Source organism: Fulvia fulva, chromosome 1 (assembly GCF_020509005.1).
Source record: "Fulvia fulva chromosome 1, complete sequence".
Classification (NCBI taxonomy): Eukaryota; Fungi; Ascomycota; class Dothideomycetes; order Mycosphaerellales; family Mycosphaerellaceae; genus Fulvia; species Fulvia fulva.
In genome coordinates, this window is record NC_063012.1 from 2,741,757 (window position 1) to 2,762,328 (window position 20,572).

At 54.7% G+C, this 20,572-nt stretch overlaps 6 protein-coding genes across 6 annotated transcripts; 4 read left to right on the forward strand and 2 right to left on the reverse strand.

Moving 5' to 3' along the window:
• Window positions 1-584: 584 nt before the first annotated feature.
• Window positions 585-2,635, forward strand: CLAFUR5_00587 (Adenosine deaminase 2; the record flags this gene model as incomplete). Its single annotated transcript, XM_047899735.1, has 3 exons — window positions 585-614; window positions 695-2,319; window positions 2,371-2,635. The coding sequence occupies 3 exons, from the start codon at window positions 585-587 to the stop codon at window positions 2,633-2,635; spliced, it is 1,920 nt and encodes a 639-aa protein (XP_047756637.1).
• A 464-nt stretch (window positions 2,636-3,099) lies between these two features.
• On the forward strand, window positions 3,100-4,696 carry CLAFUR5_00588 (uncharacterized protein; the record flags this gene model as incomplete). The annotated part of the gene is made up of 4 exons (XM_047899736.1): window positions 3,100-3,268; window positions 3,322-3,379; window positions 3,432-3,524; window positions 3,574-4,696. 4 exons carry the CDS (start codon window positions 3,100-3,102, stop codon window positions 4,694-4,696), a joined length of 1,443 nt encoding a protein of 480 aa, XP_047756636.1.
• A 1,232-nt stretch (window positions 4,697-5,928) lies between these two features.
• CLAFUR5_00589 (Serine/threonine-protein kinase cek1) lies at window positions 5,929-12,040 on the forward strand (the record flags this gene model as incomplete). The annotated part of the gene is made up of 2 exons (XM_047899737.1): window positions 5,929-11,710; window positions 11,766-12,040. Coding segments are annotated over 2 exons (6,057 nt in total), but the record flags the coding sequence as incomplete, so codon positions are not given.
• Window positions 12,041-12,631: 591 nt separating this feature from the next.
• Window positions 12,632-13,170, reverse strand: CLAFUR5_00590 (DNA-directed RNA polymerase II subunit rpb4; the record flags this gene model as incomplete). Its single annotated transcript, XM_047899738.1, has 2 exons — window positions 12,632-12,756; window positions 12,843-13,170. 2 exons carry the CDS (start codon window positions 13,168-13,170, stop codon window positions 12,632-12,634), a joined length of 453 nt encoding a protein of 150 aa, XP_047755266.1.
• A 913-nt stretch (window positions 13,171-14,083) lies between these two features.
• CLAFUR5_00591 (Rho-type GTPase-activating protein 1) lies at window positions 14,084-17,733 on the forward strand (the record flags this gene model as incomplete). The annotated part of the gene is made up of 3 exons (XM_047899739.1): window positions 14,084-14,428; window positions 14,491-17,289; window positions 17,344-17,733. The coding sequence occupies 3 exons, from the start codon at window positions 14,084-14,086 to the stop codon at window positions 17,731-17,733; spliced, it is 3,534 nt and encodes a 1,177-aa protein (XP_047755530.1).
• Window positions 17,734-18,630: 897 nt separating this feature from the next.
• CLAFUR5_00592 (uncharacterized protein) lies at window positions 18,631-19,494 on the reverse strand (the record flags this gene model as incomplete). Its single annotated transcript, XM_047899740.1, has 4 exons — window positions 18,631-18,952; window positions 19,005-19,062; window positions 19,116-19,290; window positions 19,345-19,494. 4 exons carry the CDS (start codon window positions 19,492-19,494, stop codon window positions 18,631-18,633), a joined length of 705 nt encoding a protein of 234 aa, XP_047755531.1.
• Between the last annotated feature and the right edge of the window lie 1,078 nt (window positions 19,495-20,572).

Below are 20,572 nucleotides of genomic sequence, written 5' to 3' on the forward strand. Positions count from 1 at the left end.
TGAAGACACCCGCGCAGGCTTCCATCAGGTCATTGGTCGAGAACCCGCCCTGCACAGCTGGTGATTGTGCTTGTGTCTGCGCCCTTTGCTCTAAGTCGCCCTGTGCAGGTGGTGAGCCCAGCGTGGCGCCAGGCTGAGGCGCAGCGCATGCAGATTGGCGTCGTGCTATGTACGACCCTCGCCTGCCTCAGTCCATGGGCCGCTTTGCGCAGGAACACCCTCCACTGCATGTTGTACTGATTGATCAATGCTCATGGAACAAAACACGCCCGCCAGTACTCCTTCTCGACTGCACGTGTTGCTACATCGGGATTACCCCCTTGAGCCGCCAGCAGCTGAATAGCACTGCCTTCCGGTCGTCAAGACTTGAACTGCCGATAATTCTACCATTGACGAGACAGACACATATAGACATCGCGATACTGCTGAGGTACATATCTGGTCTCGCGATCACCTTGTCTTTGCTTGCTGGTGTGCGTTTGCCGTTTGGGTGGCGCGTTTGCTCACGTCTGTGTTGTAGGTATCGCGCTATCAGTAACAAAAGAACGTCTAACTCTTGAAAGCGACGGTCTCTGGGTACTGATATGCATGTTGTGGATAAGCTGAAAGATCGGGTAAGTCTTTTCCTGCGCCTGGCAAGATCAAGGACACCGGCACACCAGCACATCAATGCTTCCTGCTGATCAAAGACTAGTTGCAGTTTGGGCGAAGAAAGGCAGAACAGGCAGCGGCAGCAGCAGATTCCAAGGCCACACGCGATACTGGCGAGCACTTGACACAGCCTGGAAATATGACTAGCACTTCTGAAGCAGCGGCTGCCTCCAGCGACCCCTTCGAGACTTACTGCCGAGAACGAGATGATCTCCTCGCCGCTGAGCGCGCACTTGCCTGGAATCAGCTAGCGAGGTCGACGGCATCAGCAGCAGAGAAGCAAGCTGGTCAAATAATCATCAAGATTCGAGAGAACGAGCGCATTGATCCGGCACTGTATGGAAATTTGCCTGGCGAGGAAGTTCCTGCATCCAACACACGGGACATGGGAGGACGTTTCCTGGTCAACAAAGAACGGATAGAGCAGAGCAAGGTCTTTGAGATCGCTCGACGCATGCCCAAAGGCGCTCACTTACATCTCCATCTCAATGCGGTCTTGCCACCCGAGGAGCTCATGCCGCACGCTCGGAGGCTGGAAGAGACGTTTTACATACGCAGCACGAAGCCATTAGTGACGGCCGAGGACTTCTACGCCCCCGACACGGAGATAGTGTTCGAGGTCAAGTCGAGGAACACTCAGCGGGCTGATGTCTTCGATCCAGGATACAATCCTAAATGGAAAGAACCCAATGCTGTATCGTGGATGAGGTGGACCGACTTCCGCCAGCGCTTTCCGGGTACGGCGTCTCTTGATCAGATCCCAATTGAGATCGCAAGAAAGGAGAATGAAGATCTCGACGATGCGGAACGGTGGGCGCGCGAGAAAATCATCTTCACCCAGGATCGCGCGTACAACGATCGTCAGACGACGAATGGCATATGGGCATGTTTCAATCAAGGTACCCGCGCCTCTAAAGGTCTCGTACATTACGAAAGCATGTTTCGTTGGTACATTGGCCGGGTCATCGACACCATGATTGAGGATAATGTGATGTACTTCGAATTGCGGCCAATGCTCCTGGACAAGGCAATACCTACCGACGACGGTGAACGCAAGCTCGACCACAAGGCGCAAATGGAGGTAATTTGTGAGGAAGTGCGGAAGAAGCAAGCTGAACTACAGCGTAATGGTCAAATCGACACCTTCCCGTTCGGCTTGAAGATCATCTATGGTACACCAAGAAGTATCCCAAGACCGATGATGAAAAAAGAATTGCAAGACTGCATCAACCTCAAAAAGGCGTACCCAGACTTGATCTGCGGCTTTGACCTCGTCGGAGCAGAGGACAGACCCAACAACATCGGATTCTACGCAGACCTTTTGCTGGACTTCGTGGCTGACACTAAAAAGGAGTTCGGAGAGCCTATTCCGTTCATATTCCACGCTGGGGAATCACTGTTAGACACCGGCGGATCGCACAATCCCGAAAACAGCAACCTTTACGATTCACTTTTGCTGAATTGCAAGCGCGTTGGTCACGGATATGCTCTCCTGAAGCACCCCGTGCTTGCTCAGAAGTATCGCGAACGGAAGATCTGCTTGGAACTCTGTCCCATCTCCAACGAACTGCTCGGTCTCTGTGGTAATGCGAGACAGCACATATTCCCAGAGCTGTTGGCAGCTGGCTTGCAGTGTACACTCAATGCCGACAATCCCAATATGTTCAGGTAAGGTGTCACCTAGCCGCAGAGACCGCACCGATACTGACTTATGGACAGGTACGCAGGACGCAGCGCATCACCATTGTCCTACGAGTTCTACCAAGTAATGGTAGGCGATCCTCGTATGGACATCCACGGCTGGAAACAGCTTGCTCTGTGGAGCATCGAGCATAGCTGCATCAGCCATCAAGAACAGATCAGGGCCAAGGCAATCTTCAGAAAGGACTGGGAAGCATTCTGCTTGTCGGTCGTGGAAGATTATGGTAGCCACGCCGATTCTATGAAAGATCTTGACAAGCGCTGGAACCCGGAAGTGCCGTAGCGTAAATCAGCGTGACCGGAGACTTGCACAAATCGACTGCAGTCTAGGAGTTGTGTGGCCCCTGTGGCGGCAATGTGACATAAGTGCAGCACGGAAACCCAAGACAGGGTTCAGCCAAGAATAAAGCGCGAGCAGCAAACATCGCGTGGCGGCAAAGCAAGTAGAAGCATAGGCCGGAAGCATGTTCGGGGGAGCACGATGTAGAGAAGCTCAACACCATTTATGAGCGCAGAGACCATGTTGGAACTGGGGGAGGACGTGAAGCGTGGTGTGCACCACCCGCAACGCTGCTTTCACGTGCAAAATTGCGCTCCGCTTCTAGCGCCAAACAAAAGTTCACGCACACAACGGTCGCACGTCTCGAGTGGGGCACCACGCGACTAAGACACAAAAAAGTAGACACCTCTTTTCACGTCCATGGCCGTTCCTTGAAGCTTACGGTTCTTATCAGCGCCGCCAACACCATGGCCACGCTTTCGTGCCTGCTTATGCTATTGCAGATTGTTCAATACTCACTCACGTCAACGTCTGCGCAGATCACACCTCGTCCAAATGAATATCCAGACGCGGCACTTGGAGAGATTGAACAACTGTGGAAGCGGGGCACCAACGTCTGTGATGACCAAGGCATCTGTATGGACATCAACATAAGCAGGAGAGGCTTCCTTGCTAACTTCTGTCAACAGTCCATTGTCCAACAGGCACTTGCTACGAGTACCACGGGTCAATAGGTTGCTGCTCAGTGTATGCTATTCTATACTCCCCCTCTTGGTTACAGACACTGATTGCTTTGCAGATCAAGCTGTGCGCCTCGCACGACTTGCATAGAGCACATCGAAACTCTCATCACTGAGCCCTGCGACCGAAATACAGGTGGATGCTTGTACTGGTAAGACGTCAGAGTATTCATTCGCTATCATTCTTCTGACCATTGGCAGCAACAATCCGGCGGCACCGCACTGTCGCACCCAGACAAACCCACTGAACAGCCAGTACAACCACTACTGCGACACTATTGGAGGTACCATTACGGTAACCACCGGGACTTTTGCAAAACCGACCACTGTCGCAACGTCTACCAGCATCTCGACAAAGACCATGGCCGCCATGGAGACAGCCTCGGCCGCCGCAAGCCCTGGACATTCTCTTTCTTACGGTGCCATTGTAGGAACTGCTTGCGGCGTCAGCGCTGCGGTGCTCCTCGTCGCTGCAGCACTCTGGTATATCCGATCTCGAAAGCGTGGACAACACGAGGAGGAACAGGAGAAACATCGAGGGGCTACCGACGAAATACCAGCGTCTGAGAGTCGCGATGGAAATGAGCAAGCACCAAATAAGGACCAAGCCACACGTCAAGCTGCAGCTATAATGGCACCTACCTCTTGTGGCGACCACGACACGGCTAAGCAGTCGACAGACAACTTAGGATCACCAACTTCCACTTTGGCCTACATGCCAAAAGATGGCACACGATACACAGTCACGAATCCAGACTTGAACCCGATCTCGCCTACCGACAGCTCGATTCGCGACTTCAAGCCGAGCCATACCTCAGCAGTGGAAGCGCCCTCCGACCGGCCTGTGATGGCGAAACGTCCATTCATCCCCGTCAGCGAATCGAACATTACCGCACCTTCTCGCACCAATTCCGCTTCACAATTCCCCAGCCCGATAGCAGCTCACACACCATATACGCCTTCTCAGTACCACCCGAGCGCACCGAACAGCATCGCGAAGCCTTTCTTGCAGCCGCCAAGCTTACCGCAAGACTACTCCACAGCAACGTTTGCTTCTGATGCCACTAGAGTGCCAGCAGGCTTGTATACCCCGTCCAACTATCAGCCTGGAGCACCTGGGAGTGTAGCCAGGACAGCACCACCCAATTTGCCGCAAGAGTACTCCGCAGCGACACTTCCGTCGGATAACCCAGATGGATCTCCCATCTATCGCGGCTTGAGGAGTTCGAGTTCTAGTGCGTTCCCGCCATATGCGTACCTGAGCCCTGAGGATGCTCTGGCTGGAGGCTGGACGAACGACAGCCCTCCTCATGGTGAGCACTGAGGGTTGACTTGAGATGGAAGGCCTGCTATGAGGTGGAGCTTGGACACATACTAAGTCGCTTCCAGGTTGTACATGTTGGGCGGTCGGAAGGTAACTACATGGTTGTTGCACAGAGGGTGGGGGCAAGGATTTGATACAAGCGATGTTCTCAAGTGCCGTAACTTTGGTGTCGCCAGCCAAATATGGCATGACATGTGATGATGTCGCCACGACTTGCACCCTAAAGCTACTGATCCTAGTCCTGTCGAATTCTGCATGTCGCATGCATGCAGAGTCGGAGATATCGTAGCGGAATGGATCATGGTACAGGATGCTTGCGACTGGATTGAGCTGCGACAGTGCTTGGTAGTGTGTTCGCATGAGGACCAAACTTACACCATATCTACATTGAACACCCTCTACACGAGCTTCGGGCCTCGTTCTCAGCATTCCAGCGTGCCCTTATCATGACTGTAGACCGGCACATGTGCTTCTGACAGCCTGTATGTAGTCGCATGCAGTCGTAGCCGTAAGGATCCGTTGCCAGGCAGCTCACAGAACGCGTGGAGCTACGGTACAGGCAGCCAGTCGGAGATGACGCTGCCGCGTGTTGCTTGCTTCGCACCTTCCCTCCCGTGAGACCAGGATTGCTGTACGACGCCGTTGCTGGTTTGCCTGGGCAGCATGAAACACCTTTCGCGCAAGCTTTTCCCACCTAAAAAGGGTCCAATGCTGGTCGGCGAGATCTAACTTATGCCGTTGTCGACGAATCGATCCCAGTGGGATCTATGGTGTGCGAAGTAGTAGCCACAGCAGTCGAAGATCGCGTCACATGTCCGAGCACGCTGCTGTCGATGCGAACAATGAAAGGCGCGGCTTTGTTGTGAGGTCACTGAGGTGTTGTTGACGTTCGAACTGAAGGGTACCTAGGTACATGTACTTTCACGTAAGACGGCGGGGAAGATCCGCGCGCGACGCTTCTACCGTACCTCGTCTAGACCACTGCACACCGAGCACACTACTGTACCTGCTGCTTGACCGACCTAAGCTGTTTCCACTCACCACCCACCACCGTCACCGTCACCACCGCCGCTGCCATCTCCTCCTCCCTCACGCCCCCCGCATGATCATCAGTGTCTCTGACTAGCACGTCGTAGGCGGTGACACTCCCGAACAACCTCGCTCGCTCTGCACTTCCCTTGTGTCAGGAACAACAGCCAGCTCCACGCCGAAGGTTCTCCGACGCCTCGAGTGCCCAACTCACCTCACCTCACCTCGCCGTCCGTCTGCTACACAGTCGCGATGGGCAAGCGTTCGCAAATGCAGTAGCGGCAACATTGGGTGCCGATCGGCGTGCCCAGTCCGAAGGCACTGGGTCAATAGCACTGAGAGGCAATCGCGAGATGGCCGCAAGCGAGGGCGGAGGCCCACCCGCGAGTCTGGTGCCGCCAGCCGTCGCTGCATTGAAGGACGAAGCGGCAGCAGAAGGACACGACAGAGGGCAGATGCTTAGGACAATCAGCATGGACATACGGGAAGAACGTGAGGATCTGAAAAAGGCTGCGGAGCAGTCTCTCAATGCCATTCTGGAGCTGGACCTCGAGGGCCACGTCAGATGGGTCAGTCCCTCCTGGGAGGACGTGACTGGCATTGCACCAAGCAGTGTCGTTGGAAAGCCAATTGCTGAGCTGTTGGCCGAGAACAACACCATCTTTGCCAATTGCCTTGATGCCATGCGAAAGGACGACTCCAAGAGCCGTGTCGTGCGGTTCTCCATCAAGAGTCCTCCCAGTATCCCCTATGAGGATGCTCACTCAGCAGACGACAAAACGCCGGTGGAACCGCAGGCTGGACTCGACAGTTTACCGGAGCCTGGCGAGGCAGCTGATGCGCAACCGGCGGAGGATGAAAGCGTGGAGCTTGAAGCTCAGGGCATCATGGTCTACGATCGTACGACGGGTGAAGAGAGTCACACAATGTGGATGATCAAGCCCGCTGTCTCACGTGAGATCACCATCGACCTGCCACCGGTCTTGGCCGACTCACTGGGCATCGGGGCTGAAATGCTAGCCAATTACTTGACCATACTGACAGATGTTGGAATGAACGACCCGGGCAACCATCCGCCTCCTCTCCCTGTGCTTTGTCGGATCTGTGAACGTCAAATCACACCCTGGTGGTTCGAAAAGCACACCGAGCTATGCTTCCAGGAACACCGAGCAGAAATGGAAGTGCAGATGGCACAGGAGTCTCTGAATGAGCAGAGATCGGCTTTGGTCAAGGTTCTTGATGCACTGGAGGTACAGGCCCGAGTGCCAAAGCAGAATGCCATCGATGCCGGATCGCCGTCCCCGGTGCCCAAGGCCGAGTACAAGGGATACACCATTGGTCCGACCTCGACTCCGTCTTCTGGACCTACATCTGGCCGATCTACACCTGCTGCGCATCAGCCGCGCTCTCGAGAATCTTCAGCCAGCGGCTTTGGTCATCATAGAGCCAGAAGCTTTGCTGTCAGGAGGCCTCTGGCCCGCATAGTGGAATTGATCCTAGATCTTTGCGACACAGCGATGGAGATCAGCACACCGTCAATAAAAGACACCAAGGGTTATGCTCCTGGGGAGCTTCGGACACAGTCCCCGCAGTCAGAGGGCCGCATACAACAGGTCATGCAATGGCAATCGCCGAGCGCTGGATCGCTTGAGAACGAACATGGTCTCGCTCTTCTCTGCGACGACACTTCGCAGCTGGCGAAATCCAAGATTGAGGCTGTCTTCCGACATCGTCGCATCCTTGAGTATTCAGAACGCATTCGTATCGAGTACGATATTCTGGTGCAAGAGTGTATCGAGGCGGCGCTGCAAAAGGCTGTCCGCATTGCTGCCGGCGACGATAGCGATTCAAGCTGCAGTGAAGACAATGGTGGCTATGAGCCTTCAGAGCACAACCCAGGAATCATGGCGGCCTCAGAAACAGCAAACGAAGGTCCGGAACAAACGCATGGCGACGACATGTTCAATCTCAACACATTCAAGTCTGCTGGCAGCTCTTCCGCTATGGCCATGGCTCTTAGGAACACGTCGGAATCCATACTCCAGCGACGTCAGTCATCCGCAGGGTCCTCGCGAGCCAGTAGTCCACGCGCTGGAGCCACCACCCCCAAGTCGTACAGCGCGCCTTCTGAATCATTCTTGCTGCACAAACGCGGGTCGATCGCATTGGAGAGCGACACTGGCGCGGAAAGTGATGGCAGCATGCGCTCGTCAATCGCCAGTGCCACCGGGAGCCATCGTCGCGCAGACTCACCTGGGGCTGAGCTGAGTTTGAGTCGCGTTGCCAGCACAAGATCACGGGATCGCAAACGGCAAAGTCTGATTCTTCCCAGCCTGACAGGTGCCGGTCGCCATCATTCGCCTGGTCGTGGTCCACCACCACCTTCTTCGCCCCTTCGCATGGCTAAGCCTAGACTACCCAGTGGTACTGACAGCAACCCTTCGCCAATAACGTCGCCAATATTGACTCAGAGCGAGTTCAATTCGCCCATAATCCGCGCGCAACATCATCATCACCATCATCGTCGGCAATCTTCAGCCGCGTTGTCGGAGGCGCTTGGACGGCCTGCATCACCACGATTGAGTGCCGTGATCAGCAATCCCCAGCCACGGGCGGTTCAGACATCAATCAAAGACTTCGAGATCATCAAGCCGATCAGCAAGGGTGCTTTTGGCAGTGTCTACCTGTCCAAGAAGAAGTCGACTGGCGATTACTATGCCATCAAGACGCTCAAGAAAACCGACATGATTGCCAAGAATCAAGTAACAAATGTCAAGGCCGAACGTGCGATCATGATGTGGCAAGGCGAGAGCGATTTCGTCGCGAAGCTGTACTGGACCTTCTCTAGCAAGGATTTTCTCTACCTTGTCATGGAGTACCTGAATGGAGGGGATTGTGCCTCGCTGATCAAAGTACTCGGAGCGCTGCCGGAGGACTGGACTCAAAAGTACATTGCTGAGGTGGTGCTGTGTGTGCAGCATCTACACAGCCGCCAAATTGTCCATCGAGACCTCAAGCCAGACAACCTTCTGATTGATGCTAAAGGGCATCTGAAGCTGACCGACTTTGGTCTTTCGCGTATGGGTCTCATTGGGCGACAAAAGCGCGCCATCGACGCTAAACCAGGTGATGCGCCACCTGATCTCCTGAAAGCAGGGCCTTTCCGGCGAGCGCCATCTGTGACCTCCTCGCGATCGACTTCATTTGACTACCAAGGACACCATTCCCCGGCGCAAACACCAGCATTGACACCCGCAGTCATGAGTCACGACATGAATCAGCCCTCATATTTCAGTCTGTATCGAGAAGGATCAAGAGAGCCCTCTCGGCGGACATCTGGGCACCGCAGCGATAGTGGTGACAGCGAGGCTCTCTCGGCAATGTTTCGTAGGTTCTCAATAGCTGATGGGAGAACGCCGATTGAAGAGGAAACAGCCGACGAAGAGGGTCAAGAGTCGCCAGATCCATACGCACTGCAGCCTGTTGCTAGTAACTCGAGCGCACCGAGGACAGAGACTCCCCCACAGCCATCAGCTATGCCCCCACCTGTGATGGCACTCTTTGATCCCGACGACAGCAACCGGCGATTTGTGGGCACACCGGACTACCTGGCACCCGAAACGATCAACGGTGCCGGTCAAGACGAGATGAGTGATTGGTGGTCACTTGGCTGCATTCTGTTCGAGTGTCTATATGGACGGCCACCATTCAATGCTGATACCCCCGAGGAAGTGTTCCAGAACATCTTGATGCGCAACATACACTGGCCTTCAGAAGATGAAGATGACGTGTCTGAAGAAGCAAAGGACCTCATCAACAAGCTCATGTGTCTTGATCCGCAAGAACGTCTGGGATCTAACAAGGACGGAAAGTATGACAGTGGTGGTGATGAAATCAAGGCTCATTCCTGGTTTACCGGGATCAATTGGGAGACTCTTCGCGAGGACGAAGCATCTTTCGTCCCCGCTAGCGAGAATCCCGAGGACACAGAGTATTTCGATTCGCGAGGCGCCACAATGCAGAGCTTCGCCGCCGAATTCGAGGACCAGTCCTCGTCGCCGGTGCAAACTCCAGGAGCCGACTACCCAGACAGGCCGCACGACGCGCTTTCGCGGGTTAGGAGCCAAGTCAATTCCGTCAAGCGGAACCTGATGCCACTGCACATACCGCCACATGTGAGAGACAATCGATCACGACGTCTCAGTGAGCCCGTAGCTGCTGATGACTTTGGGAACTTCCAATTCAAGAATCTCCCAGTGCTTGAAAAGGCGAACAAGGATGTCATCCAAAAACTCCGAGCAGATGCCATGCATGCACAGACCAAGACTGCAAACAGTGCAGCCGCGTCTTCATCAGCATTGGCATCGCCACCACCAGCGCCATCCTTAGAGTCCAGTCCTGTGGTCCCAGGGCCGCTCAAGCGCACATTGTCTGCCAACAAGGGCTCAACCCGCCCACAGTCTCCCTCTCTACTGAGCCAGGCCAACTCTTCGCCAAATCGTGGATCGCAGCCATCTTCCCCATTGCTTGTGTCTTTTAGTGCGGGTCAGCATCAGGACCGACGCAAAACGTCAAGCGGCTCTTCGAACTTGTCACAACAGACTAGCAGCTCGCTACAACCGGGCACGTCTCTCGAACACGCACCAAGGTTACCTGTCACTTTCAAGGCTTCTGCGAGCGCACCATCGCCAATTAAATCAGGCAAGTCAGGTTCTGTCCATCTGCCATCTCACCCAGACCGCGCCTCCCCGGGAAGTCGGCAAGGAAGTGTTTCATCGCCAAGGCAAAGATCACAGACTGTTGGTTCCCAGGATCAAGACGGAGACCATGTCCCTGAAATGCTTGCCTCGCACCATCACAAGCGAAGAAGTGGAGTATTCGATGTCTCACCATCTTCTTCAGACAACGAAGAGACTCGACACCAAGCTCTACTACGCGTACAGCGTCGGCGCCAGAGCTCCCGGCGGCTATCTCAGATCAGCCTGGCAGACGGACCCACTTTCCGAACCCTTGATGTTCTCGTTTGTGAGGATCATCCTGTGTCTCGCCTCGTAATGGAGCGCCTTCTGGAGAAGTTGCGATGCCGCACCATTGCCGTGACTAACGGATCCGAGGCAATGAGGTATGCCATGAGCGAAGTGAAGTTCGACATTATCATGATGGAGTACAAACTGCCCCATGTCAACGGTGCTGATGTTGCGAGAATGATTCGGGACACCAAGAACGCCAATTCTCACACCCCCATAGTAGCCGTGACAGGTTATCTCAACCAGCTTCAAGGGGCTCATCATTTCGATGCGCTCATCGAAAAACCGCCCACAAAGGAGAAGCTGGAAGAGGTGATGGGTAGACTCTGTCAGTGGAGGACGCCACCGGAAGGCTGGAAGCCGCCCATGCCCCAAGCCATCCCTCCATCGGGGTTGCGCAAAGAGTCAATGCCGACTGATGATAGTCCAACTACTACATCGTCAATCGCCGGAGGCAGCTTCCATGCATCCTCGAGCGTCACAAGCAATCGCGAGAATTCGATCGGCTCAACGACATCTATTGGTGAGGATTCTAATCACAGCATTCCGTTCATCATCAGTCGACAGCCAACTATGGATTCGGAGCAGGGCCCCTCAGACCTCGAGCGCAACTTTGGCACCACTGGCGGTCTGGGCATCACTCGCAGTCTGGATCAAGCAAGTAAACAGGCTGGGATCGGGCATCCTCTGCCACACCTTGAGCATCAGTCGTCTGCACCTGCGGCTCTGTCCGGTGAATCGGATCAACCAGCGCCGAGAAGACAACCTTCGAACGAAGCAATCCAGGCAAAACGAAGATCATTGGAGAAGGTACGCCACGAATCGGCCGCGGAGAGCGGCGATGACGAACTCGAGGAGGACGAGCTTGGACGTGCCCCTGTCCGCCAGCGGTCTCCCAAACGTCACGTCAAGCGTAGTTCTAAGCTAGGTACAGAGATGATGCGTTCTTCGAGCAACGGTGAGTCAAAAGTTTCTCAATGGTCTTGGGTAGGCATTTACTGATAAGACTAAAGGGAGCGTGATCTCGAGTGAAGATCTCCTGTCTGCAGCCGGGCCTCGAACAGCCAGCGCAGAGCATGCAATTCTGGAAGAATCGCTTGCCGATGTCGCTGCTGCTGCTACTGGGCATTTGACACCACCCGAATTCTTTCCTCCCGCTCCAGGCCATCATACCGAAGACATTGATATGGACGCTCGAACGCCAGACGATGCTACACCGAAGCCGCAAGACACTGGAGACGCCGATCCAGATCCGACACCCAGAGCAGCATCTCAAGAAGACACCTGAGCAAGCAAGTCTTGCTACAGATCGACATTCACATTGTTCGCATTACATTCGCTGTATTGATTTTCGAGGCTACGTTAGCTTTGCTTGTTTCCTATGTTAAGTTACCGACTTTACGACCGCGTTACGGAGTCTTTGCAAGCAGGGCGTTTGGGGAGTTACAGCACAACATAATTTGACAGGGTTGCTGGGTTTGAGAAATCACTTCTGTTCCAAAATGTCGCGAGAAAACAGCCTTTTTTAAGTAGTCGCAGAGGCGATCACAGTCTGGGACCTTGCGTTGGCGCTTTGTAACACCACGAATGGAAGTGTTTGATAGCGCAAGGCATTTGATTCCCACAAGATCGAGAATGCCACGAGGAGGATACAGTTTGTATCAATATAGAGACAATCACATCTCTCAGCCAGAAGCATCGTGGAATACGATTTTTCTCTTTTATTCAAAAATTCCAAAGCCTGCGCCCTGCTCATGTGAAAAGCTCTGGTGGCTACAAGAGCATCGTCGCAAAATGCAGAAACCTCGCACCCTGATCATTCATGCCCAGCCCACCGACGCCTCGCTTCAATAACTCTTTCAAATGCAACACAAAGGATCTACTGGAAGTCACGTAGCTTGGCAATGTCGTTGAGCACAATTTCCAGCTCGTCGTCGCCGATCTTGCCCTCTAGCGAAGGGACCAGAGTGCGTGCTTCTTCGGCCGTGTCGCAGCATAGTGTAGCTATCATCCAACCGACAGTCAGCACTTCTTATCCAGATAATACTCCCTTCTGGATCCCATCCGTCTTTGTCTAGACTATCACTCACCCAACTGCGCCCTCTCAAACTGCGTGATTCCCAGCTCGCGCTCCGTCAGCTCGGTACTGATCTGGTTGACCTGTCGTATGCTGTTGTCGTCCTTGAAGCGCGCAAAGTGGCGGCAGTAATCGCGGGTCTTGTAGTAGATTTCGGTGTGGTTGGGCTGGCCGCGGGCTTTCTCGAGTTGGTCGAGCATGAGGGTGACTTCGGCGGGGGAGAGGGCTTGTTCGCCGGACATTTCGCCGAGTTTGAGGTGCGTGGTGGCTTCTTCGTCGCCGGTTGGGGGTGGGCGGCGGCGCGAGGTTGGTGCTGGGACGCGCGATTGGGGGCCGGCCATGGTGATGGATGAGGTGGTAATGGTGGTGGTGGTGGTGGTGGTGGAGGTGGGTTGAGGTTGTTGAGATGGTTGTGCGGAGCGGTGTTAGTGGATGTGGATGTTTGGGTGGTGTCGCGTGGCTTGGTCTCGCACGCGACTCGGTGAAGGTGGAGATGGGGATGGAGATGGAGACGGGATGCAGTGGTGCCGCTGTTTCGCGCCAAGAATGCTATAGTTCTAGTTTCATGGCTTGTGTCTTTGTTTGGAAGAAGCAATGAACGAGATGCAGCTTCGTCAGGCACTCAGGCAGGACGGAACAGCGCACAAGTCTAGCACAGCCTCACTTCGCCGCGTTATTGCATGCAGAATTGGGTGTAGGTGACTTTGCGTGAGTTATTGGTATTGCAGCACGGGCAAGAGGCTCTTCGCGCCTCTGGTACGGTACCTCGCTCCAAACTGGAAGCACTCCCGCCTGAAACTCCAACACCCCCGACCACCGCACCCACGCCCTGCGCCGCGACTCTGCTGCACACCCATCGCGCAACCCTATCCCCTCCTGTCGCCCTGTTGTCCTCGACTGGCGACGTTCGCACAGCATTCGCGACCACACGATCCTCACCCACACCCGCGCCCACGCCACGCCACACCGCGTCCATCTGCGCTGCGCACGAGGAGGAGCAGCACACCGCACCACCACAGACTGTAAATCTTGGTGGTGGAGGAGGTGGATCGAGGCGATTCCTGGCACTGGCACTTCCACACCTGCACCACGCCCTGTGCGCGAGTCGGACACAGGCCCGTCGCCATACCCCCTTCCGCCACCCTGCTGCGATACTATTGCGCACCCTCGCCAGATCTGCGACTGCGACACTGCGACCGCACGACCATTGCGCGCACGCTATCGTGTCTCCGCGACACCTAGCGGAGCCCTGGCATGGCTCTGCCACCTAGCGACAGGCCGCCCGGCGCGGCGAAGCAGGCATACCACGACGACGACGGCCAGTTTGCACAGCACGATCACTCACCCGTGGCGAACGGCCGGACAGACCTTAGCACACGGCCGCACGAGCAGGAGAATGCTGCCGCTTTGGCACCCCAAGATCGATCGAGACCCTCGGTCGAGGCCACGAATGAGGGTGGTAGCAAAGACAGGTCCAAGTCAAATGGTCGACGGCCCAGCGGACAGCAGAGATCGTGTGGGAAGTGCCAGCGGCATCTCACTGGACAGTTCGTGAGAGCGCTGGGGGACACATATCATTTGGAGTGCTTTACATGTCACGTATGTACCCGAAGGAGGTCGCATGCGCACAGCTTACGGACTTACAACTAACAACGTCGCAGGACTGTGGCAAGATCGTAGCCTCCAAGTTCTTTCCGGTGCCAGACCAACCGCCGGGCCAGTATCCACTGTGCGAGACCGACTATTTTCGACGGCTCGATCTACTCTGCTTTGCCTGTGGTGGAGCTCTGAGAGGATCATACATCACAGCACTGGATCGAAAATACCACATTGAGCACTTCACATGCTCAGTGTGTCCCACAGTTTTCGGCGCACAAGACTCGTACTATGAACATGAGGGCAGCGTGTACTGCCACTATCACTATTCCACCAAGTTTGCACAGAAATGTAATGGCTGTCAAACAGCCATTCTGAAGCAGTTTGTGGAGATATTCCGGAATGGTGTGAATCAGCATTGGCATCCTGAGTGCTACATGATTCACAAATACTGGAACGTACGACTACATGCACCGCCGCCGAAGGGTTCTGAGGAAGAGCAAGCGCTCGAGCGACTAAGGATAGATCGCGACACAGGCGAAGGCGATGCCAGTGAAAATGAGAGGCAGGTCGTCAAGAACGAAGAAGAAGCAGTCGAGTACAAAGTCCACTGGATATGGCACACACTATCGACCTTCGAGGAACGTTCAGCCACATGCATATCGGACATGTTGCTGCATGTCAGTAACGGAGCGTACATGGACGGTGTCGTGGCGGCCAAGAAATTCATCACTCACGTCGATCTTCTTTTCGGCGCAGCAGACGTTCTCGATCACCGACTTCACGTTCGACCCAACAGGAACGCAGATGGCGTCCGGACCTTTGAAGCCATTGTGCACCCCGGACTCAGCTACAGCAGAGAGGCAAAGCTTCTTTGCAAGAAAGTCGTGGCGTTCTTCCAACTGCTCGCAGAGAATCAAGATAACGGCGTACGACGGCTTGGCGTCACTCAAGAGCTGCTATCGCTGGTGACTGGACTGGCGCATTACTTGAAGTTGATGATCAGAATCTGCTTGTCTGGCGCTCTGAAGCTGGAACGTGAGACCGCGAGTGCGGAAGGCTTGGAGAGCTTCCTCGAGGATATCAGCAAGCTCGAGGACCGCTTGCAGTCGGAAAGCCAGAGAGACTCCAAGGCTGACGCCGAATTGTACGTCGACAAAAGTGCAGACACTTGTGTCGTGTGTGGCAAAGCTGTCGAGGACAAGTGCTTCCGGCGGGACAATCGAGTCCTCCATACACAATGCGTCAGCTGCTCGAAGTGCGGTAAAGACTTGAGCGACGACCCAGGCGAGGCTCGGTGGAGTGAACAGACCCAGCGAGTATGGTGTTCGATCCACGCTCCTTCTGATTCGAGAGCCGGCGGATTTGTGCCCATCACACGGTTGCAGCAATATGTGCATCTACTCAGGGTGGCTCACGCAAGGCTTTTGGCAACGCTGAGGACCAGCGGCGCACTCCCGCACACAAGTGATGACCCCAATCTTGCAGGATACGACTCACGAGAAGGGCATACACCCTCGAACGAAGGCCAGCCTCCCCTTTTACGCTCCAACACGAGATCCAGATCGTACGCTGGCAGGTCTGGAGCACAAAAAAATCAAGGCGATCAGAGCTACGAAGATACAATGGGAGATGTTCGACGTCTGAGAAGCACACGAATGGACAAGCACCTTTCGAATGCAACCAAGAAAGCCCGGACATCGAGAATCATTGACGGGCCCGAGGGTATGAGGCCTGGCTCTGCAGATGGTGGCAATGGCCGAAGAAGGACTGGCACGTTCCAGATTGTCGAGGATCGAGACGCTAACGGCGAGGCTCTGAACCACTTGGCTTTTGGCAAGAACGACGCCATGACCCTCGATGACATTCCCAGGATAGTGCAGGCTCAGCAGACGAGAGAACAAAGACCGAACGCTTCCAGGTTCGCAAGGCAGCCCATGATACCGCACGAGCCAAGACCCAAGTTGATCAATGGCCACACTCGGGAATGGTCTGGCGATGGCAATGAGCGCATGGAGACTCGTCCACCTGGTACGAAGAAATATTTCTCTGAGCTGACGGCTCTGGAGTACTTTATTGTTCGACACGTTGCTGTTCTGTCGATGGAGCCACTACTCGAAGGCCACTTCAACCAGGAAGAGCTGCTTGAGCTTATAGAAAGCAAGCGTCCCACTTTCTGGAGCAAGTTCGGCAAAGCGTTCCAGGGTAAGGAGAAGAAGGAGAAGAGACCGAAGACCGCCATCTTCGGCATACCTCTGGACCAAATCATTGAGCGCGATTATGAAGAAAGCACCGATGGCGTTGGTCCCGGGTCGTTGAAAATCCCGTCCCTGGTGCAAGAGTGCATTACAGCAATGCGCACTATGGACATGTCAGTCGAAGGAGTTTTCCGGAAGAACGGCAACATTAAGCGGCTCAACGATGTCAAAGAGGAGATTGACAACAAGGGTGCTGTTGATGTCGACCTGTCGAAGGAGAATCCAGTTCAGGTGGCTGCGCTGCTGAAGAAGTTCCTCCGCGAATTACCGGACCCGCTTCTTACACACAAGCTGCACGATCTCTGGATTACCTCACAAAAGATTGACGACAGTGATCGAAGGCGAAGGCTGCTGCATCTGACTTGTTGTCTGCTGCCCAAGTCCCACAGAGACACCATGGAAGTGCTCTTCACATTCCTGCAATGGGTTTCTAGCTTCAGTCATGTTGACGAGGAGAGCGGAAGCAAGATGGACATTCACAACCTGGCGACCGTCATCACACCGAACATTCTGCATCGTGGCAAAGATCATGTACCTGTTGATGACAGCTTCTTGGCCATTGAAGCTGTCCACAGCTTGATCGAGTGCAACGAAGCCATGTGTGAGGTGAGTATTGCTGGTATCACCATCGATCAAACAGACACTAACTGACATTTACAGGTTCCCGAAGATCTCGCCATGATCTTGAACGACTCTTCTCTCTTCAGCAACAGTGCCGACATCACCACTAAGGAAATCCTGAAAAGATATGGCGACCGTGCCAAAGCACCAACAGTCAACAGTGCACAGCCAACAATAGCAGCAGTCCACAACGGAGCGACATCGCCGCCCTCTTCCGCTCCTGTCGTAACCCGCGTGGACACGGACCCGTACCAACAGAGTGCCTGGCAGAACGAAAGCTCAGTCAGACACGTCGGTGGAGACCCAATGACCCCACCCAATCTGCCTTATGTGAATCCCAGCGCGAGTACAGAGTGTCATGGCAGTCCGAACAGGGGCAGCGTACGGTCAGGAATCTACGACAAACAGCGAGCCATGGGCGTGGCATGATATTTTGACATAGCTTGAATCTGCTCCGGCTTGGATACGATACCACCCCGGTCAGGCTACATCGGCGTTTTACTCTTTCGATGGATTACGTGCATAACATCAGCGGAGCACCACGGCGTTTGGCATTTTCATAGATTGTGGGCATGTGCCTACACTGGATGCTCATGATCTTACATCTCTTTTGTTGATAGCGGTCAGCGGGCTTCCAAAATAAGATCGATGGACCCAGTCTCGCAGGCAGAAAGTTGCAAAGAGCGTAACGGAGAGGCGTCACGGGATTCATCTGGGGCCTTCTGAGCCGTAGTATAGATGGGCTTAGTAGCAGGGCGATACCGCGACCTATGAACAGCGAGTCCGGAGAGATGGACACAGCCGCGAAAAGCTGCAGATTATTTCAATAGCATGGAAAGACAAAAGTGACCATCAGACTGACACTGTGAGTGTTTTCGAGTTGTCCGCACCTTCCTTGCCTGTTTCGGACGTCGCCCCTGGGCCATTAACATCGGACGAACCATTATGTGCCGGTGCCACAGCATGGGATCTGGTGGTCACGGCATCAGATCTGCTTCCTCGACCCACGAGCCAAAATGAACTTCACGCAAGAATTCACGCAAGAAGACTTCGCATGTATTGATCGGTGCAAATGACTCTGTCCTTTACTGCGAGATCCTTAATTCTCTCTGCTACAGGAGTAGTACAGCGGCTAATGATTAAAAGTATCGAACATTATCCTCGAAAAAATCGTACATTCAATGTCGCGTGACTCTCGCTCGAGGCGTGGTGATGCGATGCTGCCGCTACAACACTTGTTTCAAACGCCGCCAGGATGCTGAAGATCCATTCTTGCTGGACATTTGTAGACAAAGTTCTGAATGATCCGTGGAAAGGTCATGCTCTTCAGCAGAAGAAAATTGCGGCCACGGCACCAAAGGCGAGGGCAAGTGCGCTGCCGCCGGTGGCCACGAGGGAGGAGGCAGCACCGGTGCTGGCTGGAGCAGAGGCACTTGTTTGGCTGCCCTGGAAGCCAGCACCGCTGGTGCCAGCTGGAGTCTCGGTTGCGCTCTCGGAGCTGGTGCGGGTGAGGGTCGCGGAGCTCATGGTTTGGTTGCGTGACATGGAGGTGCCAGTGCCTGCGCTGATCGTGGCGGTCGTGATGGCGGAGGAGTTTTGCGAGACGGTCATGGTTGCGATGGCTGAGCTGGAACCGTGGGAGGTCATGCTGGGGACCTGTTAGAGAAGCTATCAAACAGGTGTAGGATGAGTTGACTTACGATCCAGAAGCGGAAGAGCTGCTGGAGCTACCACCCTGGCCACCACCCTGGATCTGGACTAAGGGATCGTTAGTGCTGTATGGGATGTCGGAAAGGCGTGGTCTAGCTTACAGGGTCCGAAGTAGTTCAGCTCGTTGCCCTGCTTGATCTCCAGGGCGTAGTCGGCGCCGTTCTCAAGGCTCCTGTCAACGCTCCAGATGTACTGGCCGTTGGTAGCAGAGTCGGTCAGTGTGGCAACCGTCTTCAAGTCGCCCGGGTTTCCCTTCCTCAGCAAGATAGTGACCGGCTGTGATGATGTTAGCATACAATGGCCAGGGTGAAGGCATCTTTGACGTCGTACCGAGGTGGTATCACCAGTGGCGTAGGTCAGAGCCGTCTGCTGTCCTGCGGTGATGGGGCTAGGCACACGGGTAAAGTACAGAGTCGACGAGGTGCCTTGGGCAGCGGCGAATGCAGCGAGTACGCCGACGAAGAGAGCTTTCGCGAACATTCTGTGGGATTGTTGACTGCTTGGTAGTACTGCGAGGTGGATTTGTCGTGGTGATGGATCGTCTGACAGCGGGTGGGTAACGAGTGGCACGTCTCAAGGATGACGGATAAAGAGAATGTGATGCTGTGCGATGCAGGACAAGGACGATGACAGGAGTGCGAGTGCGAGTGCGAACAAAGGCGCTTCTTGCTGTAAGGGAGGTGGGGAGCCTGTTGCGATGGAACGTTCGTCGCACACGGGCCCGACCGTCCTTTTCTCGCCAAACAAATCTCCCGGGCACCAATTAGTTCGCGTCTGGCTGCGGCCCCTGGCCGAGCGCATGCACATGTACCCGCGCTACAGCGAGCGTGTCATGCCAATTGGACACGCGCTAGTCTATTGATGCGGCGCTAGTAAGAGTCATGTGGCTTTCTGCAACGTCTACTACTTTCTGCAACGTCTACTACTTTCTGCAACGTCTACTACTATTCTCGCCGAACGCAGTTTGAGCCTCCGCTCCATCGCTCACGTGGCTCTGCTCCCAACTTATGTATCCTTCTGGCATCTGGGCTCGTCTTCCATATGAAGCAGCAATGACGTCTATCGTCAGCACTCGTCGCATGGTGGCCTGCCCCAATATCGATGCTGCTCCACATCTCATGTCGAGCCTTGTGCTACTGCAACGACGACCGACTGTTTGCTGGAGAAGCAACGGCAGGATCGCTCCGCCAGTGAGCTTCATGTCACCCGCGGACCGACTATTCCAGTCCAGAGCTGCGAGCGCTAGGTCGCCGTCGTCGAGCAGTGTATGCTGTATCAGCAGTACGTTTCCGGCGGCATCCTGCTGCTTGCCGGTGGCAGTCGCAGAAGCTTCGCAAGTCGTTTGGCGGCAGCACCTGGCCATGTTTTATACTGGCATAACACTGCTGGTTGACGGGCATTCCTATGCGGCGGCGAATGGCACCTCCTCATCTCCGACCGACTCACCCGGCGCTCTCTGGCGCAATCTCCAAGCCGCGAAGACAACTCCCGAGATCTACCGGATGTTCTGGACTTGCGAGCGATGTCACTGTTTGCGTAGAGCTCGAGGAGAAGACCA